This window comes from Typopeltis vanoorti, chromosome 3, assembly GCF_054136105.1.
Source record: "Typopeltis vanoorti isolate ZY-2024b chromosome 3, IOZ_Tvanoo_1.0, whole genome shotgun sequence".
In the NCBI taxonomy this organism is placed as follows: Eukaryota; Metazoa; Arthropoda; class Arachnida; order Uropygi; family Thelyphonidae; genus Typopeltis; species Typopeltis vanoorti.
This window is the reverse complement of record NC_143551.1, coordinates 136,982,636-137,002,242: the sequence shown is the minus strand read 5'-3', so window position 1 is coordinate 137,002,242 and position 19,607 is coordinate 136,982,636. Positions and strand designations below refer to the sequence as shown.

At 35.9% G+C, this 19,607-nt stretch overlaps 1 protein-coding gene across 7 annotated transcripts in view; it reads left to right on the top strand.

Moving 5' to 3' along the window:
* dop (microtubule-associated serine/threonine (MAST) protein kinase dop) overlaps window positions 1-19,607 on the top strand; it is a 677,535-nt gene that overhangs the window by 349,439 nt on the left and 308,489 nt on the right. For all 7 annotated transcript variants that reach the window (XM_090390876.1, XM_090390874.1, XM_090390878.1 and 4 more), the window contains one exon: window positions 9,435-9,644. In XM_090390876.1, coding sequence (XP_090247002.1) covers window positions 9,435-9,644 — 210 coding nt within the window. The remainder of the gene's footprint in view (window positions 1-9,434; window positions 9,645-19,607) is intronic.

Sequence of the window (19,607 nt, the reverse complement as noted above, 5' to 3'; positions counted from 1 at the left end):
TTTTTTTTATCCCTTTTATATATATTTTTCTGTTTTTAACCTTGTTTACTCTGGAAACGTTGCTGTGAAAGAGTCACTGGAAGAAGCAAAAAAGAAAAGCTAGAAAGTAAAGATTGTAAGTGTACTGCTATACTATGATAGAGGTGAGTTTAGGAGCGCAATGATTAAAGTAAATAAAATTCGGTTGAATGAAAGACCTACCATTTTTGTGGACTAATATATGTAATACATATATTACATTCTCGTAGACAGGCTTATACGTTGGTTATGCATTACTAAATCACTTAAGGAATTGAACAACGTAGATACGAATATAAATTATACTTTAATAAATATTTCTGATATTTTGGCAATGTCACGTTGCCATCTTCAAAAGGAACTTACAAAAAAAAGGCACATGCACATAGGTAATACAACACAGTAACGGAGAATGAAGAGATGAAGCTATTGTTCTCCTAAAAGTCCTGATGGTGCCCTCTAGCGGGCTAAGTAGGTGTTCTTGGCCATTGGGCTGAAGGTCTGCTGATGTAAGCCTCCCAAATTTAGGGCAGTCGCATACAACTAAATTTGTTGAGGTTTAGAGAGTTTCTTAGGGCTGTGGCTGATTCCATAAATAGTCTTTCGAATTTGTATTTGCTACGGTGTATTACTGTAGCTTTCTTCACCGTATTCTGTGGCGTGTATCCAGAGCATGGTCTGCAAGACCAGAATGGCTGTACTTGTGAAAACGGATGTAGTCCTTGTGTTCAGAAATTCTGATATTTGCTGTCCTGCCTGTTTGGCCAAAGTAAGACAGTTTACAACTGCAAGGGACCTGGTATACACCAAGTAGGTCCAGGGGAAGTGGTTGATCTTTAGTGGAGCAGATAAGGGATGCTAATTTTCTGCATGGCCTGTAACAGGAGGTCAGGTCATGTTTTTTTAAGATTTTGGTAATTTTTTCCAAGGTGCCTCGGATGTAGAGAATGGTGATGGATTTAGAGTAATCCTTGTTGTGGAGGGGGGGGGGGGGGCTGTGGTTTGTAGGTTTTAATATTTTTTCGGATTTTTTTGGGGGGTGGGGGATAGCCATTGGCTGAGAAAGTGTTGGGATGTGATTTAGTTCAGTGTTTAGGGCCATATCATTAGAACAGATTAGTTTAGCCCTTTTGTATAGTGTTTTCACCATTCCATATTGTTTGGGGGGGATTGTTGGTGAATGTATCTGCCTGTATGGGTGGATTTTCTATAGACTGAGAAAACCAAGGTTCCATCAGGCTGGCGGGTGACTACTGTGTCTAGGAAAGGGAGGCTGTTGTTTTCCTCTTTTTTCCAGGGTGAACTTGATTCTGGGGTGTTGGTTGTTTAAGTGTGTTAAGAAGGAGAGGAGTATATCAGAGCCATGTGGCCAAATAGCGAACACATCATCAACGTAGCGAAGCCATATGGTTGGTTTTTGTTGGGCAGAGGCTAAGGCTTTTTCTTCAAAGGTCTCCATAAAGAAATTGGACAAGGGTGGGGAGAGTGGTGAACCCATGGCTGTCCCCTCTATTTGTTTGTAGAATTTTCCCTGCCAAACAAAATAGCCTGATTTCATTGTGAACTGAAATAGGGCTGAGATATCGGGAGAAAATTTAGCTTGGATTTGCTCTAAAGTTTCCTTGAGTGGGACATTTGCGAATAAGGAGGAGACGTCGAAGCTGACCATTATGTCAGTATGTTGGAGTGTAAGGTTTTCTATGCTGGCTTTGAAGTGGGCTGAGTTTTTCATGTGTGATGGTATGTTGCTAGTATAATATGTGAGCTCTTTGGCCAAATGTTTAGCTAATTTGTATGTGGGGGGGAATCAATGCCAACCACCATGGGACGTAATGACACATTTTCTTTATGTATGTATGCCTACGTGCACGTGCCTTTTTTTTTTTTTGTAAGTTCATTTTGAAGATGGCAACGTGATGTTGCTGAAATATCGGAAATATGTATTAAAGTATGATTTAATTTATATTCATATCTATGTTGTTCAATTCCTTAAGTGATTTAATAACATATATGTAATATATGTACTGACCTTGCAATTTTCCTGGGAAATTGTCCAGGAAAATTTAAAAAGAATGAAATGGAGTATTTTAGGTTTATCAGAGACACATTGGTGCAGAGATGGATTCATGGATTTACCAGAAGGAAGACTATACTTCTCAGGAAGAAAAGATAACATACACTGAGAAGGAGTTGCATTATTAATTAAGAAGAAACTTACACATTCAGTAATTGAAATAAAACCAGTATCTCCTAGAATAATCACAGCCAAACTATAAGCAAAAGAAAAAGGTCAAATAATTAAAATAATCCAAATATATGCACCAGACAATAACCATTCAGAGGAAGAAATAGAAAATTTCTATGAAGAACTACAACAGGGAATAGATAATTCCAAAAATAGAGAACTCATGATAGTGATGGGAGATTTTATCGCTAAATAGGACAGTTTCACAGCAGACAAAAAAAGATCTTATGTGATGGGAAATTTGGATATGGAAAGCTTAACGACAGAGAAGAATAATTGCTCCACTTCTGTAAAGCAAACGATCTAATGATTGCACACACATTGTTCTATCAACGCCCTAATAATAAATATACATGGACATCCCCAGATGGTAATATAAAGAACTGCATAGACTATATCATCATAATCAAATAGTGGAAAAGATCAGTAAATAATGTATGAAAACATTAAGAAGCTTTGATTTTGACACTGACCATGAAATATTAACTGCCAAAGTGAAGATAAAATTCAACAGGAAAAACAATATCAGAAAAGAAGAAAATATCAACCTATCAAAACTAAAAGATAGCTTAAGCAGAAGTCGATTTTAGAACAAATGTGCTTGAAATTAAAACCCTCCATCTTCCAGAACAGCGAAAAATACTGGGAAGAAGGAAAAGAAACAGTGTTATCAATTGCAAAAGACACTCTAGGTACTGAACCCAAAATAAACAAACAGTGGATAACCCAAGAAATCGTAGCTACAATAGAAGAGAAAAGAGAGGCCAAGATACCTGTAAACTAACAAATCAATGAAGAGAATAGAGAAAAATACAGAGCACTAAAAAATAAAGTTGATAACCTATGCAAAAAAGCCAAAGAAAAATGGTTAGAAGAAAAAGCTAAGAAATGCCAAGAAGCATACCTTAAAGTCTTCCATGACACTATAAGAGAAAAAAGACAAAGGAATTCTCAGCAAAAGCAATAATAATGATAAACAACAAGATGACTGAAACCGGGAACATTGAAGATATAAAAAAAATTCTGGTCAAACCATTTTAAGACTATCTTTCTCCAAGGAAACAAAACTACAATGCCAACAATAGAAGAAAATAATGACCACCCAAAAATTTTACAAGAAGAAGTTAGATACGCAATAAAACAGATGAAAAACAATAAAGCACCAGGCATTGATACTATCCCTACTGAACTGTAGTCATATGGAGGCAGTACATCAATAGAATATTTAACAACCCTATTCAATAAAATACTACAAACAGGAGAGATCCCAGTTGACTGGTGAACTGGAAAGATCATCCCAATATACAAGAAAGGAGACAAAAGAGACTGCAGAAATTATAGACCAATCAATTTACTCCCCCACACCTATAAAATATTCATAAGAATTATACAAAATGGATTAAAAAACACCTATGAAGAACTGATAGGCATACAACAAGCTGGTTTCCGAGGAAACTATTCAATAATAGACCAGATTTTTACATTGCACCAGCTTGCAGAGCTCAGCTGGGAAGACCATAAAGAACTATATTGTTGTTTTGTGGAATTTAAACAAGCATTCGATAGTATCGATAGAGAAATCCTTCTTAAAGTTCTACTAAAAAAAAAAGCAATAGATAAATATATAATACAGTTTCTAATAAAATATTACTCTAAGACAAATGCAATAATTAAAAAGGACACACTCACAACAGAACACATAGAGATCCAAAAAGGAGTAATGCAAGGGATGGCCATTATCCCCATGCCTATTCAACATATATCTAGACAAAGTTGTAAAGAAGGCAATAGACAATAAGCCTGGAATCAATGTCAGTGGCTTAAATATAAATAATATCAAATATGCGGATGATTTCGTCCTTATTGCAAGAACCTCAAATGAACTACAAAGGTTGATAAACAAGCTAAACGAAACCTGTAAAACATATGACATGACAATAAATATACAAAAGACAAAAGTGATGAAAATAGGGAGGAACAGAACTACCATCTCAGCCACCCTAAATGGAGTACAAATAGAACAAGTAGACAACTTCATCTTGGATCAAAACTAACAGAAACCATAGATGAACTCAAAACAATCAAACACAGAATAGCAATAGGATGGACCACCATGGCAAAATTACAGAAAATCTGGAAAACAAACAAGATATCTAAGCAAGCCAAAATCAAATTATATGAATCAATAATTATACCAACTTGTTCTGTTTATTTTTCTTAGGCATTTCATTTGAAATGCTTAAGAAAAATAAATAGAACAAGTTGGATAGAAAAGAAAAAAAACAGCACAGTCAGACAAGAATTATTGTATAAAAAGACAATAATAGAAAAAATTAGAAAACAACAACTGAAATGGTTTTGCGACACTGTATGCATGGACGTAGACAGACTTCCTAATGTCCTAATCAATACTTTTCCAACTGAAAAAAGAAGACCTGGAAAACCAAGAATTACCTGGCTGAAATCAATAAAGAGCATCTTGGGATGCAGAACATATAAGAAACTTTTTCGGGCAGCAAGGAATAGAGAAAACTGGAAGATCCTGTTCAAGAGAAGACTCATCCCATTTTAGATGGAAAATAAGAAGAAGATGTACTATATTTGATGGATCAAAGGACTTACATTATGGGACAGTCAGTACAAGGTGTAAAGATACACCCTCTGTCCAAAAAGAAACCTAACTTTTGATAGAAAATAAAACAAAGGCCAATTATAATTATTCAAATAATTTATTCCAATCAATATACTCTCCCTCAGCTTCGATACAGTGTTTGGCATGGTCAATTAATTCGTTAAATGAGTTTTTTTATCGTTTTTTGGGATACTATTGAGGGTCGTGGTTACTGCCGCTTGAATATTTTTAATGGTGTTGTATCGCTTTCCTTTCATGGGGAGGGGGCTTGAGAGTGCTGAATATGATCATAGATCCAGATCTGTCTATAACCAAGTTAGCCATGTTTCCTCTGGTTGGGGAGAGTAATCATGCAATATTGACTTAACAAGGTTGCCAAATGCAGAATTTCCAGATAAGAAGTAGTATATGTGGAACTTTAGGTCAAGCGATTATGACAAGCTTTGGTAATCTGCAAGTGAAGGATACATTGAATGGAAGATAGTTAAGGTGTCTGAAGGAAACATTATGAGACTATTATATACATTATTAGATTATTATATATCCAAGGTCAGGAAGATAAATCAGGTATCAGTTAGTTTTTCATATTTGATGTTTCTTATTGGATTCTGTATGGTCATCTGATATTATCTCATCAAGTTTTGGGAACAAAGTCTCTGCTGGAATAAAAAGTAGTGGGATCACAGATGATGCCCATTTCAAATGGAATTATTCGGACAATTGCAAATATCCATGTCTATGGTGGGATGTGAATCCACAGCCTATTGGTTGAAGAGCAGGTATGCTATCCACTGGTTCAGCCAGAGTGGCAGAAGTTAGATGGTGAGTCGTATCATTAAACAGGAGCTCCAAAACTAAAAGAAAATGTTGTCTAGAGGATAAAAGAGAAAGGTGATCAGAAAGCTCATGAGTAGTACAAGATTCAGGCAAGAAAGGTGACCAGCATGGTAAGGAAGGCAAAATTAAATTATGGAAAGAAATTAGCTGAGCAGGCATGAAGAGTTCTTTCAGTTTTTGGCAAATAAGAGTACTACTAATGTGTACAGGAGATAACTTAATGAGTGCTTATAGCAGTGTGGTGACAAAAACAGAAAAATAGTTGAGTTATTGAATTATCAGAACTTGCCATACTAATAATTGAAGGGTTGGATAAATAGTGGATTACTGTGAACAGATGCGAGAATAGTGGTTGATGAATTGGAAGTTCTTAGTATATTGTAGAATATCAGTGCTAATATGGCTATTTGATTAGATGGGATATCAGCACATGTATTGTGAGAACATGTGGAGGAATTAGCATCGCCTCTGTCTACCCTGTTTAACTTAAAAAAAAAAATAATTCCATCATATATAGCAGGCTCTAAGACTGTAGTAGCAAATTATAGACCAGTCAATATCTCAGAGTGGTGGTCAGAATATTAGAAAAGTTAATCAAAGATAGAATTCCCGGCTGGGCAAGTTAAAAATATGATGCTTGATGGAAGGCAGTATGACTTTGTGAAGGATAGATCATGCCTTAGTAATGTACCAACTGTTTATAAAAGAGTGATGGCTAAGTTGGATAAAGGGAATAACTACATGCTCATGCTGCTGGATTTGTGAAGGCATTTGACACAGAGAACTCTTTTACCTAGATCAGAACAAATAGGGTTGGATATGAGGAGTGCTGATGGACAGGTACCAAAGAGTAGTACAATAATCTATCATTTATTGTATCAATAACCTTCAAAACAATAACACTTTAATTAACCATCCCTTGCATGTCTTCTGATTTTTGGTAGAGAACCATGTAATTGTACTTCAATTATCAGCTTATACTTAAATTGTTAAATAATTTAAGCACTAAATTGCTTCAAAAAAAGTTTATGCCATATCTTTATAAAGGCTAAAATAACATTACTAAATGTTCAAAATGGGCGCTTCATTCTTAAACATAGACACGTGATCTTTTTACCAAATTGAGGAACCCATAGAAGAAAATGAAATATTTCAATTATTTGCCGGCCTGGTTGACCGAGTAGTTAGTGTATATGCTCTCCAGCCAAAAGGCTGCAGGTTCGAATCCTGCCGTGGACATGGATGTTTGTGATTGTCTGTGAAAATACTAGTGGTGATGATCGACAGTAGATGGCATTGGTGTAGATGATGAAAGTAATTGTGGTTGGTGGAATGATGGGAAGTTGTAGAGTAGGTAACCTCCCTCGATGAGTCTTTAGACTCCCTGGAAGTGTTACATAAAAATAATAATATATTTGCACCTTAGTGAAGATGCAAATTAAATTTGAAAATAGTTAAAATAGCGTAATCAAATCTGGTATTGTGTGTGCGGGTGTGTGTTGGGGTAGGTAGTTAAAATAGAGTGAACGAATCTATATGGTGTGTATATGTGAGAGGGAAATAGTTTAAGAAATTTATATGGAATAAAAGAGAAATTAGCCAAAATACGAAACTAGCATTATACAAGATAATGTTCAAACCAGTTTTCATTTATGGTTGTGAGAGTTAGGTTAGATATGAAACTAGAGACTATAGATATTAAAATTCTGAGAATAATTAGGAGTCTGAACAATGCATCATGATAGAAAAATATTAAAATTGAAGGTATGAGAAAGAAAGTTGATACTATTAGCATTCAAAAATGTGTGAGCAGAACTAATCTGAGTTCACTTTAACAGAATATTAGAAGAAAGTTTAAAAAAAAAAACAAAAAAAAACAGGTGTTTTCTGAATGGAAGGAAAATGATCCAGCAGACACTAGCCAAGATATAGCTGGATTAATGTCTTTGATGGATAAAATGTAAGATCAGAAACCTAACAGATTAATTTGGTAGCATATTCTTGATAGGAAGCTTCTAAGAATGAAAACTTAATTATGCAGCACTATTTTTGTATTCTCTCTTATACCACTTCCCTTGAAGGTACATATCAAGAATTGATGATGATAATGCAAATTTCCATCCTAGCCTGAATGTGGTACATCCTACATTTTAGTCAGGATGTCAGATGATGCAGTCTTAGTTTGTTTATTTTTTTCTTGCGTGAACATCTTTCTTGTCCTTGTATAATTAAACTTTTCATTTAGCTATTATTGTTTTATTTTATTTTTTACTTTTAACACTTTTTACTTTTATGGTTATGTATGCTCATTACTGCTTTCTGTTGGTTTGAAAATTGGCTAGGAAAATGCTTTCCCAAGCATAAGAGAGAGAGAGAGAGAGAGAGAGAGATTAATATAGCCTATATATAAAATTCAAATATAAAATTGCACATAATGCTTTATAATACTGTGCATTCCCAACAGTTTCAATAATACTTCATCCTATAACCTTAGAGGAATATTATATGAAACAAACTAAATAGCAAATGCAGGATTAATGGTATAATACATTCAATTAAGATTAAAGTTCAAAGTTCTGACTGACAGGATGTTGTTACCATCCTGTTTTCAACACAGGTAAGAAAAACTGGCTTCTCAGCTGATGCTTAAGATTGGCTCACAGAGTCGGCAAGGATGGAGCCATTGTGCTCTTCTACAATGACCAAAATAATATGAACTGTTTCTCATAAGCATTTCTGGTGAAAGAACACTGCCGAATTGCTGTGATGGCTTAAAATTACTCCTGATTTGGTCATTTGCCTTAGGCCTGTCGTGAAATGAGAATATGGCTTCAACAACCAAATACATAGCTAATACAAATCATCAGGATAAGCAACAACATATGTTAAAAAAACTGGATATGCATATTTTTTTCTTATACATTTTTTAGGAATATATCTGAGTAAAGACTTTTACACAGAGTTATGAAAATGCAACCAACATGTTTATATAAATTTTTTTACAAATGATATCACATAAAATACTAATAATTAAATAACCCTGATAGTATCAACATAAACTCAGTATTTGTCATCATCAGGAGAACATCATACAAAATGCATGCTCAGTGTTGTCTTTAGATATGATTAAAGTTTTAACATGAGTATTCAACTGATGATGATGATGATATGCAGTGAGGGTTGAAACTATTGGGATTACTAATTATTATATGTTTCCACATATGAAATTTATCTGCCAAACATGATAGTAAGTTTTTCTAATGTTCTTGAGTTTTTGCTCAGCTGCATTCCTTAAAATATAAATCAGATAAGAGCATATTCATTTTCTCATCCCAACATAACAGATGTTACAAACAATTCAAGTATCTTCTACAAAAAATCTGATAATATGGAAAGCAGTGCGTCTTTTATTATTATTATTATTATTATTATTACAGTAAAGAAATAAGATTCTTTACAACCTGAACAATGTCATTCATAAATAATGAAGTTAGGAAACTATGTTGAACTTAATTTAGCAAAAATGTAAATTAATTTGGTATAAAATGAAAGATATATATATAAAATCTAGTGCATGACATGCAATATGAGATTATTACTCAGATGATTTTTGAGCAGTTCATTTATTATATATCATCTTAAAAAATGAATGAAATATTGAATGAATGAATAATTTAAAAAAAAAATAAAATTGTTTTTCAGGCCACTAGACAAATGGAGGATAAACTTGAACACTTCATTAGTGAACATGGAGAGCTGACCTCATCTCTTACATCTGATGCAGTAGCTCGTTTTGCTCATCATCAAGTAGTGCAAATGGCTCGAGACTGTCTTTTGCAGTCCCAGAAGCAGCTCATTACCTCTCATTATTTTTATGAAATGTCAGAAAATCTTGAGAAACTCCTTGTAGAAGTAAGTTAAAAGTTGATAACTAAGTAATTTCATATCAGTGTGTTATTCTAATTACACAATAGATTTTTTAAGTAGTTTTTGTTTTTTTGTAAGTTTTTTTGAGGTAACCAGTTCTCATAGGTGCAACAAGAATTGTAGAAAAAATTGAATTTTAAAGGTTGTTTTGTTTTGCAGTTCTCGTGAACAAGCACTTAGGGGAGCTTACAAAAAAAAAAATACTGCCCTTTAAATTTTGATGTTGACCATTGCTTATCAGGTCAGCAAGTATTATATGTGAATTTGGATCACTCTTTTCATATACCATAAAAACTGTCTTTGACTTTTTGAAGTTAGCACAAATAACATATAATCTTCCCAATGCAACACACAATACACCGATTAGTCATTTTTTGAGCTGTCACTTTCATCCACAGAACCTACTGCTTCATCAGAATCAGATTGTGTTTTGAGGATGCCACACTGTTTGGAAGGGTGGTGAGTGTGATTGTTTGTGTAAATAACTTCCAGTATAAATGGATTTTCTGTAGATGGAGAAGGATAATAAGTCATTAGGAAGTCGTGTCACTGGCGTATGTAACAAGGGAAGATTATTATTATTACTTTCTTTTTCTATGGTGAAGTTTAATTTAGGATGTTGGATTCTAAGATGTGCTAAAAATGTATCTAATATTTCTGGATGATGAAGCGCCATATGGAAGCTTGCTAGAGGTGAGGGGGGGGGGGTTAGGCCAGTAGAATAACCATTGATCAAATCATTGTCTCTTTGGCATACTGTTTGAAATGTAATATAGCTTGTCCCTGTATATATATACACACACACACACACACACACACACACCAAAGTTAAGCGGTAGGTGGGACCAATAAAAAGCACGTAAGTCGAATTCGCGTAACTCGGGGTATAATTTTGCATGTAATTTATATATACAAACATACAATTAGGACCAAAGGTTTACAAAAACACCTATATTTTTTAAGAAATATAATCATAATTGTAGTTTTTCGTACATAAAAAAAGAAAGTTATTTTGATGTCGATGGTTTCATAAAATCTAATAGATTCGATTGACAGCGATTGTCTTTTTCTTGTCACGCAAAATTTCTTCATAGCAAGCTAATGATTTTTTTATTCCTTGCTTTGTGGCTACAATTCATTCCTTGTTAGAATGTATGTCCTCCAAAATCTGTAAACCTTTCTTTTATGATTGTTTTATGATTGTTCTTACTGTGGATTCCTGTAGATCGAACTTCTTTGCTAGCTCACAAATTTTCATTCCACCTTCAAAATCCTTAATGATGTTGAGTTTTGCTTCCAAAGTCAATGTTTTTCTTTTCTTGCTAGTTGTAGAAGAATCAGACTTGCTTCTTTTGGACGACTTTATTTTTTATGTGATAAAATTTTTATCAAGAACATAACATTAAACAATAGCAAGGTTTGTAGACTATAAAAATCGTGTATGAATAGAGACTGCGTGAAACACGTCAGTGCTTGTTCAGAGCATGTGCGACACTGGCGAACGCAGTCGGCATTGGAAAGATACGACTAGTGGTGAGGCGTGAAGTGGGACGGGAATACGTACATATAAGAAACTGCGTAACTCCGGATTCGTGGAAGTCGGGGTATGACTCTATATATATGTGTATATACTCCAGATGATGACCTTAATATGAAGGATGGAATATTGGGAAATGAAAGTAATTATTTCTAACATGGTTGTAGTCTCTATTATTTGTTCTGAAATTAATGCTGAACACCGGGTAACACTAAAGGAAAAGATTCCTACAAATTATCTGATGTGCTTTACAGTCTTAGGGAAAGACTGTAAAGACTGTAAAAAAGGGAAAGAAGAGAGCTTTTAGGTTATCTGGTTTAGGATTTATTCCTTCTTGTGAAATAAGATGACCTAGCCTCACTTAAGAAGAATTCACATTTTGCAGTTTAGCCTGAGTTTTACCTCATTTAACTTCTCCATGACACTCTTGAGCAGTCATATGTAAATGTATATCTGGAGAATAAAGATATACATTTACATATGAATAAATACATATATTCATATGTATATATATGAATATGAAAATATGAATACAATAAATCTTCTTCTTCTTCTTTCCCTACGCGTCATTCCCGCTTCCTCTGCAGGGTCCGCGTGTTACTTATATGCGACTTCTTTGTTAGTACTACTCCCAACCGACCTGTCGTCTGGTCTGCCGCTGGGGAGGGGGGGGGGATATATTTTTGACTGTAGAGGCGTGTGTTCAAGGGCCGGTTTGCCTGCTTGCAGGATGAAAAACGCCAGATAAACTGGCAGGAAAAAACCCTACTGCCCGCACCCACGACCGGCTAACTTGGCTATGCCTGAGGAAGATCCTCAAATTCCTCATCTACGACAGGAATCGAACCTGGGACACTCCTTCCCCAGCCATATGGTTGCAAAGCGCACAGCCACTAGGCTAACCGCGCGGACAAAATATGAATACAATAAATACATTTATAAAAACAATAAATCATCCTAAAGATACAAAACTCCAGAACCTTATAGATCTGATAGAACCAAATTCTTGAAACCAAGTGCTTGAAAACTTTGTTCAGAATTTCTTGCACCTTGAGGGAGCCAAGTGAGTTGAAACTTGTCCCATTGGGTAGGAAAAGCAAAGTACTGTTGATATTCCTCTTTTTAAAGGTATCTGATTGAAACCACTATTAAGATCGAGTTTTGAAAAGACTTTGGCACCACCTAATTGAGAGCTAAAATATCCTCTATTTTATGTAGAGAGTAGTCAATAGGTTTTGTAACCTTATTTACAATGCTCTTAAGTCAAGGACAAACCTAAGATCATCATTTGACTTCTTTATGACTAAAAATAGAAAATTCCACAAAGATGTTTGGGTTTTATAATCCCTGCTTCCAGATATTATTGTAACAACTTCTTCAGTCTGTTTGTATATTTAAGAGGTGTCTAATATTGGTTAACATAGAGTGGTTTTTCAGACTTAACTGTGACTGAATTCTCTACAACATAAATCTCAGATAGTCCCAATATTCCTTCTGAAAAAACAATCACCAAACTTCTTTTTCAAAGTATTCATGCATTTTGTCACTTTCACCTTATCATCCTCTGATATTATTCCATTAAGAATTTTGTCCAACAAATCCTCAAATGGAATAGAATTCTCACTTAGAAATTCTGAAGCTCTTCTTCAAAAGAACAAAGCTCGGGTATCAAGGAATCAGAGGAAAATAGATCAGGGATTCTAGAAAGTCAGAAGACTTTCTAGAATCCCTAATAATGTCAGAAGACTCGGCAGCAGCCATAATGGTATAACGATAAGAACTCTTCTTATCGTTATACCAAGCAAAACATCAAAACTATTACTAGATATGGCAAGGGAAACCAACGCTTTGAGAACTTTATACCAGAGTCACTAAAATCTATAGTAAGTGGCAATTTCTGAATAGCTTGAATCTGTCTAAAAATTCCCTTTAATATTATATCTAGTATATTGTATAGTATCCAGTATATTGGCTTCATGCTGATAAACATCCTTAAGTATGGAAATGAAATCCCATGTTATTACTGAAGTAAAAGTACCTGTATCAAACAATATTTTACAAGCAATAACTGCAACAAAACCTTTTGAGAATTTTCTCTAAACTTTCTCCAGTCCTCTCTAGCTCCAAATCCATTCACAACATAATCCATGAGTTATATATACAGTAAAATCCCTTTTTTACACTTTTCAGGGGACTGATGGAAAAAAGTGTAAATAGCAGGAAATGTAAAAAAACATTTAAAAAAGGCTAAAAGATGACTTACTGCTAGTATGTCAGTCTACCAACTCGATTACGAAATTTAATAACTGAAAATAAATAAATTTACAATTACTTACATTTATCTATTTTAAAAATATCTTTAATTGTTGATTGTTTTTGCTTTTTTTTTTTTTTTTTTTTTTCTATGACATAGTGACAAATTGCTTGGCATTGAGTTCAATGCTTGACCTGTTTTTTACTATCGTGTTCAAAGTGGACACGGAGAGTCCAAGATCTTTAGCTAAATGCACACGTGTTCTGGCATACCAATCTATACGTTGCGGAATTGCCATCTTTTATTCTACCGAAATATATTTTCTGTCTTTTTTTCTCCATGATACTAATATGGATAATCCACCACCGCAACTTGAGAGCAACTTTCACATGCCAAAAATTCATCAAATGCCAAAAAAATGTCTTCTCCCCTAGTCCTTCCCAATAATGATATAATTTTCAAAAGTTCTTCTTTACTTGAATAATCTTGAAATACAATGTGAATAAATACCATTAACTGAGCAATATCAGCGAAGCAGGGGCACGCCACTAGTGTCCGCCTCCTGTGTGCAAAACTTCAGTTGGTGCCCCTATCCCCACCCTCCAATGAAAAAATCACTTTAAAAAAACGTTTTTTTTTAAAAGTATTTCCTCCTCTTTGTGCGCCTTTACTATCCTGGCGCCTGTGTCATCACACACATTGCACATACTGCTGGCGCACCCCTGCAGTGAAGTCATTTGATTCATCAAATTGTAATGAAAACACAACACACTGGTGAATGTCTGACATTAACCTGGCCTGGAAACTTTTCTCCAGCAATTGGAACTCTTCCTTTCGGCAATTTGAAACCTTGTCTGCAGCCTAGAAGCAGTCTCTCTCTAGCGAAGTCTCGAACCGAGAAGCTCCTTTCTGGAAGTGGGAAACTCCTCTCTCAAGCAGCGTGGATCTGGGCAGTCTCTCTGATGGCGACTCTGGACCAGGCGGCCTCCTCTCTGACAGCAATTCTGGAACCGGGACCCCTTCTGCTTGCTTCAGTCCCTTTTTATTAGGCCTCCTCTGAGACCTTGCATGAAGTTTGGCAACCCCCAAAGAATCAGTATGAGTCTTTCATCTTAGGTTTCAAGTTCAGCACACCTTTTGTTCTCCTCCGATTTCTTTTGATTGTAAGTTGCCGGCCATTGGAAAGTTGTTTGAACTCTTTCTGACTGACTTCGGAGATGTTTACACTTAGAATCTGCAGGTTTCAATAACAATTTTTTCTAATGCCGCCATGTACAGCATTGGCGACAAAAACATTGCCTTTGTTTTTAACACTCTAACATATTCTTATTAAAGTAGTATATACAGTTAGCTTCAAAAGAGTTATTTACAAAAACATCTAATACAAACTGTATCGAGACAAACAAAGTTTATTTTTTTACAATATTCACGTGGGACTTAACCTAAGTAATAAATCGATGTAATGTGCTTTGGAATATTTAATATTTAAGCTACAATTGAGTTTTTACACTTTGCTTATAATCGTATTCACTCGACTCGCTGTTTGACTTCCACTGATCCAAATTTATTCATTTACCCGAACTTATAAGAAAATTACTGCAATGTGATGTGACAATTTTAACGAAAAATAAATAAACAATAGCAATACACTTAAAGCAAATTAAAAATAATACAAAATAATGATAAATAAAATATTATGTTTTCAGTTTTAATTAAATTTGTAAGTAAAGAGGAATACACAAGAGATCGACCAAAAATCGTTCTGCGATCGACCGATCGATCACAATCGACAGGTTGAACACCCCTGCCATATTGCAACTGGTTTCAGACCTTTGGCTGAAAATGACGACTTCCTGGAGACAACATTTTTCTCAGACAGAGCAGAATTCCACCTGTCTGGGTACATCAATTTGCAGAACACACGCTTGTGGGCCAAAGCGAATCTACATGCTCTTAATGAACATCTACTCCATGACCTCCAGATTGGAGTGTAGTGCGCTGTGTTGTGCCTACACTGTAGGGTCCATAATTCTTCGAAATGATAGTGAACACAGATGTGTACTGCGAAATGATTGATACATTTGTTAATCAGTTGGATGACATTGAGTTACTACATGACTACTTCCAGCAAGGTGGATGGGGTGACCTGTTGCACTTCCAAAAGGTCTATGTCAATTGTAACCAGCTTCTTTGAAAATTGCATAATCTCCAAAGGAATATAGCCACCAAGGTCTCCAGATCTCAGTCCTCCAGGCTTCTTCTTGTGGAGCACGTTGAAGGAAAAGATCTAATGCTAACCATGCACACTCCAGCAATTGAAAACAAACATTACTGCTGCAATTGAGGACATCAGCCATGCTCAGCTAATTGAAACATTTGCAAAAATGAGTGCTGGGTTGCCAAGTGCCTGCAGGAAGGAATTAGCCACTTCCAGCATTTGTTGTGATGCGATATGTTGGACATCTCTCATGGTATGTACTGCCACAATTATTATTATTATTACAGGCAGCTCCAAGGAGTCCTTAGACTCATCAAGGGAGGCCCAACATCATGTCAAGAACTATTCAACATTCACACAGTATCTATCATACTTCACCTTGAACTCATTTACAGTCATGGCACCCATAACAGACTCTGGCAGCTTATTCCACTCAACAATTCTCCGAGTAAAAAACCTAGCTCTAACACCTTTGCTAACCACACTTTTACCAAGGTTCCATGGATGGCCCCTAGTCCTCCTACTACCAGTCCTATTCTCAAAAAGTCCAAGAAAAGAACCCTGCGGCACACCGCTAGTCACAGGCTGTCTTTTGGACTCTACTCCTGAGTAAACCACTCTCTGATATCTCTCCATCAACCACCCTCCTATCCATCTCACCAACTCTATATTCATTCTCATATGCTGCAGTTTACTGATTAGAATTCCATGTGGTATCCTATCAAAGACTTTAGCAAGGTCCAGAAATATCACTGTAAACCCATTACCCTTGTCCAGTTCAGCCGTCACTGTGTTATAGAACGTGAGCAAGTTACTGAGGCATGATCTACCCTTCACAAAACCATGCTGTCCCCCATAGAGTATCTCATTTTCATCTATCCAATCTTGTATTTTCCTCTTAACTATTTTCTCCAAGACCTTGACAACAATTCCTGATATGCTGATCGGCCTGTAATTTTCAACAGCAGTCTTGGAACCTCCTTTATGCAGTGGAACTAATTTCCCCTCTTTCCACCCCCTTGGGACTAACCCAGACCCAAGACTCAAATTAAACAAAATGGTCAAAGGCGCTGACAATTCTTTAGCCGCTTCTCATATGACATGAGCTGGTATACCACCCAATCCCGCAGATGAATTGACATTGAGGTTTTGTAATATATTCACCTCCACTTCATTCACCACAATTCCCATATAAGCTGTTGGTTCTTCCATTTCTGCAATGTCACCACCTGCCATGGCACTGAACCATTCAAACTCCTAAGCTTGTCATACTTACCAGCCCGATAATTCCACATGTACCCTGCCTTAATTGTAAATTTCACACCTTTAGCCACCTCCCAAGTCAAGACCCTATGATCACTCTCACCAATTGGTAGCAATGTAGTCATATTCATTACAGCCAAATCCTCAGATGCAATTACTAGGTCAAGCACTCTCTGACCCCTAGTATTTTCCATTACATGCTGTCACAGATAGTTATGCCGTAATAACCGCATAAAACCCAATTCCTTCCTCCTATGTGTCCTCTCCTCCCTCCAGTCATTGCTATCATAGTTGAAATCTCCCGTAATAATTACCTTCCTTCCACTTATTTCTTCTATTTGCTTATGCATACTACTCCATCTTTTCCATCACCTGGTCTATAGCAGCATCCAATTTTGTATTTTGTTCTGCTAGCCTCAATCTCGCACCAAATGGCCTCAAATGTGCTCTTTTCTCTATCCTGCAATTCATCTTCTATTCTCCTTGGCTGCAGCTCATCAGCTATCATCAATAATACTCCCCCCCCCCCATTTTATTCTCCCTGTCATTCCTGAACACACTATACCCCCTCACATTCAATCCCACTAGCTATATCATCTTCAGTCAGCCATGTTTCACTAATGCCAATAACCTGTGGTCTGGAAGTGCCCACCAAGGCCAAAAATTCTTCCTTCTTGTTCCTAATGCTCCTAGCATTAGTATACATGAATTGCAGACCCCCGTTAGCTCCATTCCTACCTTGATGCCTTATACTAACTATCCCATTGTGATTTGTTGTCCTTATTCGCTCGGGCATATTATACTCATTACACTCAACTGCCTGCCTAATTTTGCATATCTATTCCCCCCCCCTTTTTTTTTTAATAAATCTAGTTTCCCTGATTCTACACATCCACTTCATTCAACAAGACTTTTTCAAGTCTCCTTGCACCGAATCCATTCAAATGCAAACCATCCATCTTATATAGATCCTTTCGCTCATCGAACTCACTCCACACGTCCACAAATTCCACTCCACTCATCATGCATCACCCACGCATAAAGTCATTTGCAATTATGGCCCTCCTAAACTCTTCACTGTCATACCGCGGCAAAAGACTAATCATCCTAACTCTCTCACTCTTCTCTTTTGCTACCTCAAACAATTCATTCAGGTCCTCTATCATTTCCATTTTATCGCCTTTCAAATCATTCGTACCTGCCACAACTATCATTTCTTTCACCCTTTGCTTTTGCTCCCTAATAGACTCAGTTATGTCCTTAATGGTTGCACCAGGTTTGTACGATTTTGTCAAATTCTCTATCACACCTCATACTAACGAATCTCCATACAGCACTCGCTCCTTCATTTTGTTTACGTTCACAATCATACTCTTATTTTTTCTATCATACTTTTTTTTATTGGCTGGTACACTCGGTAGACATTTGTGCATATGCTCCACCTGCCGCTTTGCTCTATGTATCGCTTCGCTCAACAGCGTGATCTCACTCATTGCATATATCTCATCTTTTTTATTATCTGTTAAACCATTAATTTGCTCTGTATTATCTTCATTCACACTTTCTACATTTTCGCTCTCACAGCTCTCTGGTACAACCTCGCAATTTCTTATCATATCGCTATTTTCTACATTCTGAAATTTCACAAAAATATCACACCCATGACCTGAAACACACTTTAATTCCTCATTTTCCTTACATTTTCTACACACATTCACTCCATTATCATCATCTAACCATACTCCAACTGCTCTCCGCAAAGCATACATTTCGTAGATAGTACATTGAATAATCTCCTTTATGTTACAGTTATTGAACAAAGATGGCGAACCATTATTACTAGCTGCGATTTTCCTTCTTACCGGAGCCATGTGCACGATTTTATCATATTTTATCAAATTAATTGAAATAACACCAAAAACACACAAACAGACACACTAAAATACGAAAAGCAAACAAAACTACATAATATTCAAGCAAAATTGTCAATGATAACTTAAAATAACACTTATCTTATCAGGAGCTCTCAACAAACACTACACACCACAAGTCCCTCTAGTGGCAAACAATTACGTTTGCATATTTTGTTTATTATATATCAATTTACATAGTGGGGGTGTTGTTAGAGACCTGGTGCATCGGTTGCTAGTGATGAAGAAATTCATCACCAAATAGAAAAGATAAGCACGAAAAAAGTAATCATAATGGGAGACTTTAGTTATCCAAATATTGAGAAGAATGAAAAGGAATTTTGAGCTGTTGTGCGATAACTTCCTCAAGCAACATGTGAGAGAAGGAACTCAAGGTCAGAGAGTGTTAGATTTGATTATAGTATCAGAGGGCGTTTCATTTAAAGACATAACTGTCCCCAAGTGACTAAGTTATGAATGTTCCATTCAGAAAAGGTAGCATGTTGAACTGCAAAGCAGGAAATTATGACCAACTCAGGAATGTACCGAGTTCAGTGTAATGGATTGGTTGCTAGATGGGAAGAATATCAACAATGCATGGGAAGTATTTAAACAATTCTTAAATGATGCGATATCAGAATGTGTCCCGAGAGTTCGAAGAATAAATAGGATAAGAGTCAAATGGATGTATAATTTTATTAAGCAAGAGATTTGTAAGAAAAGGATGATGTGGGAGGAATACTGTGTGCATAAGGATAATGTCTGT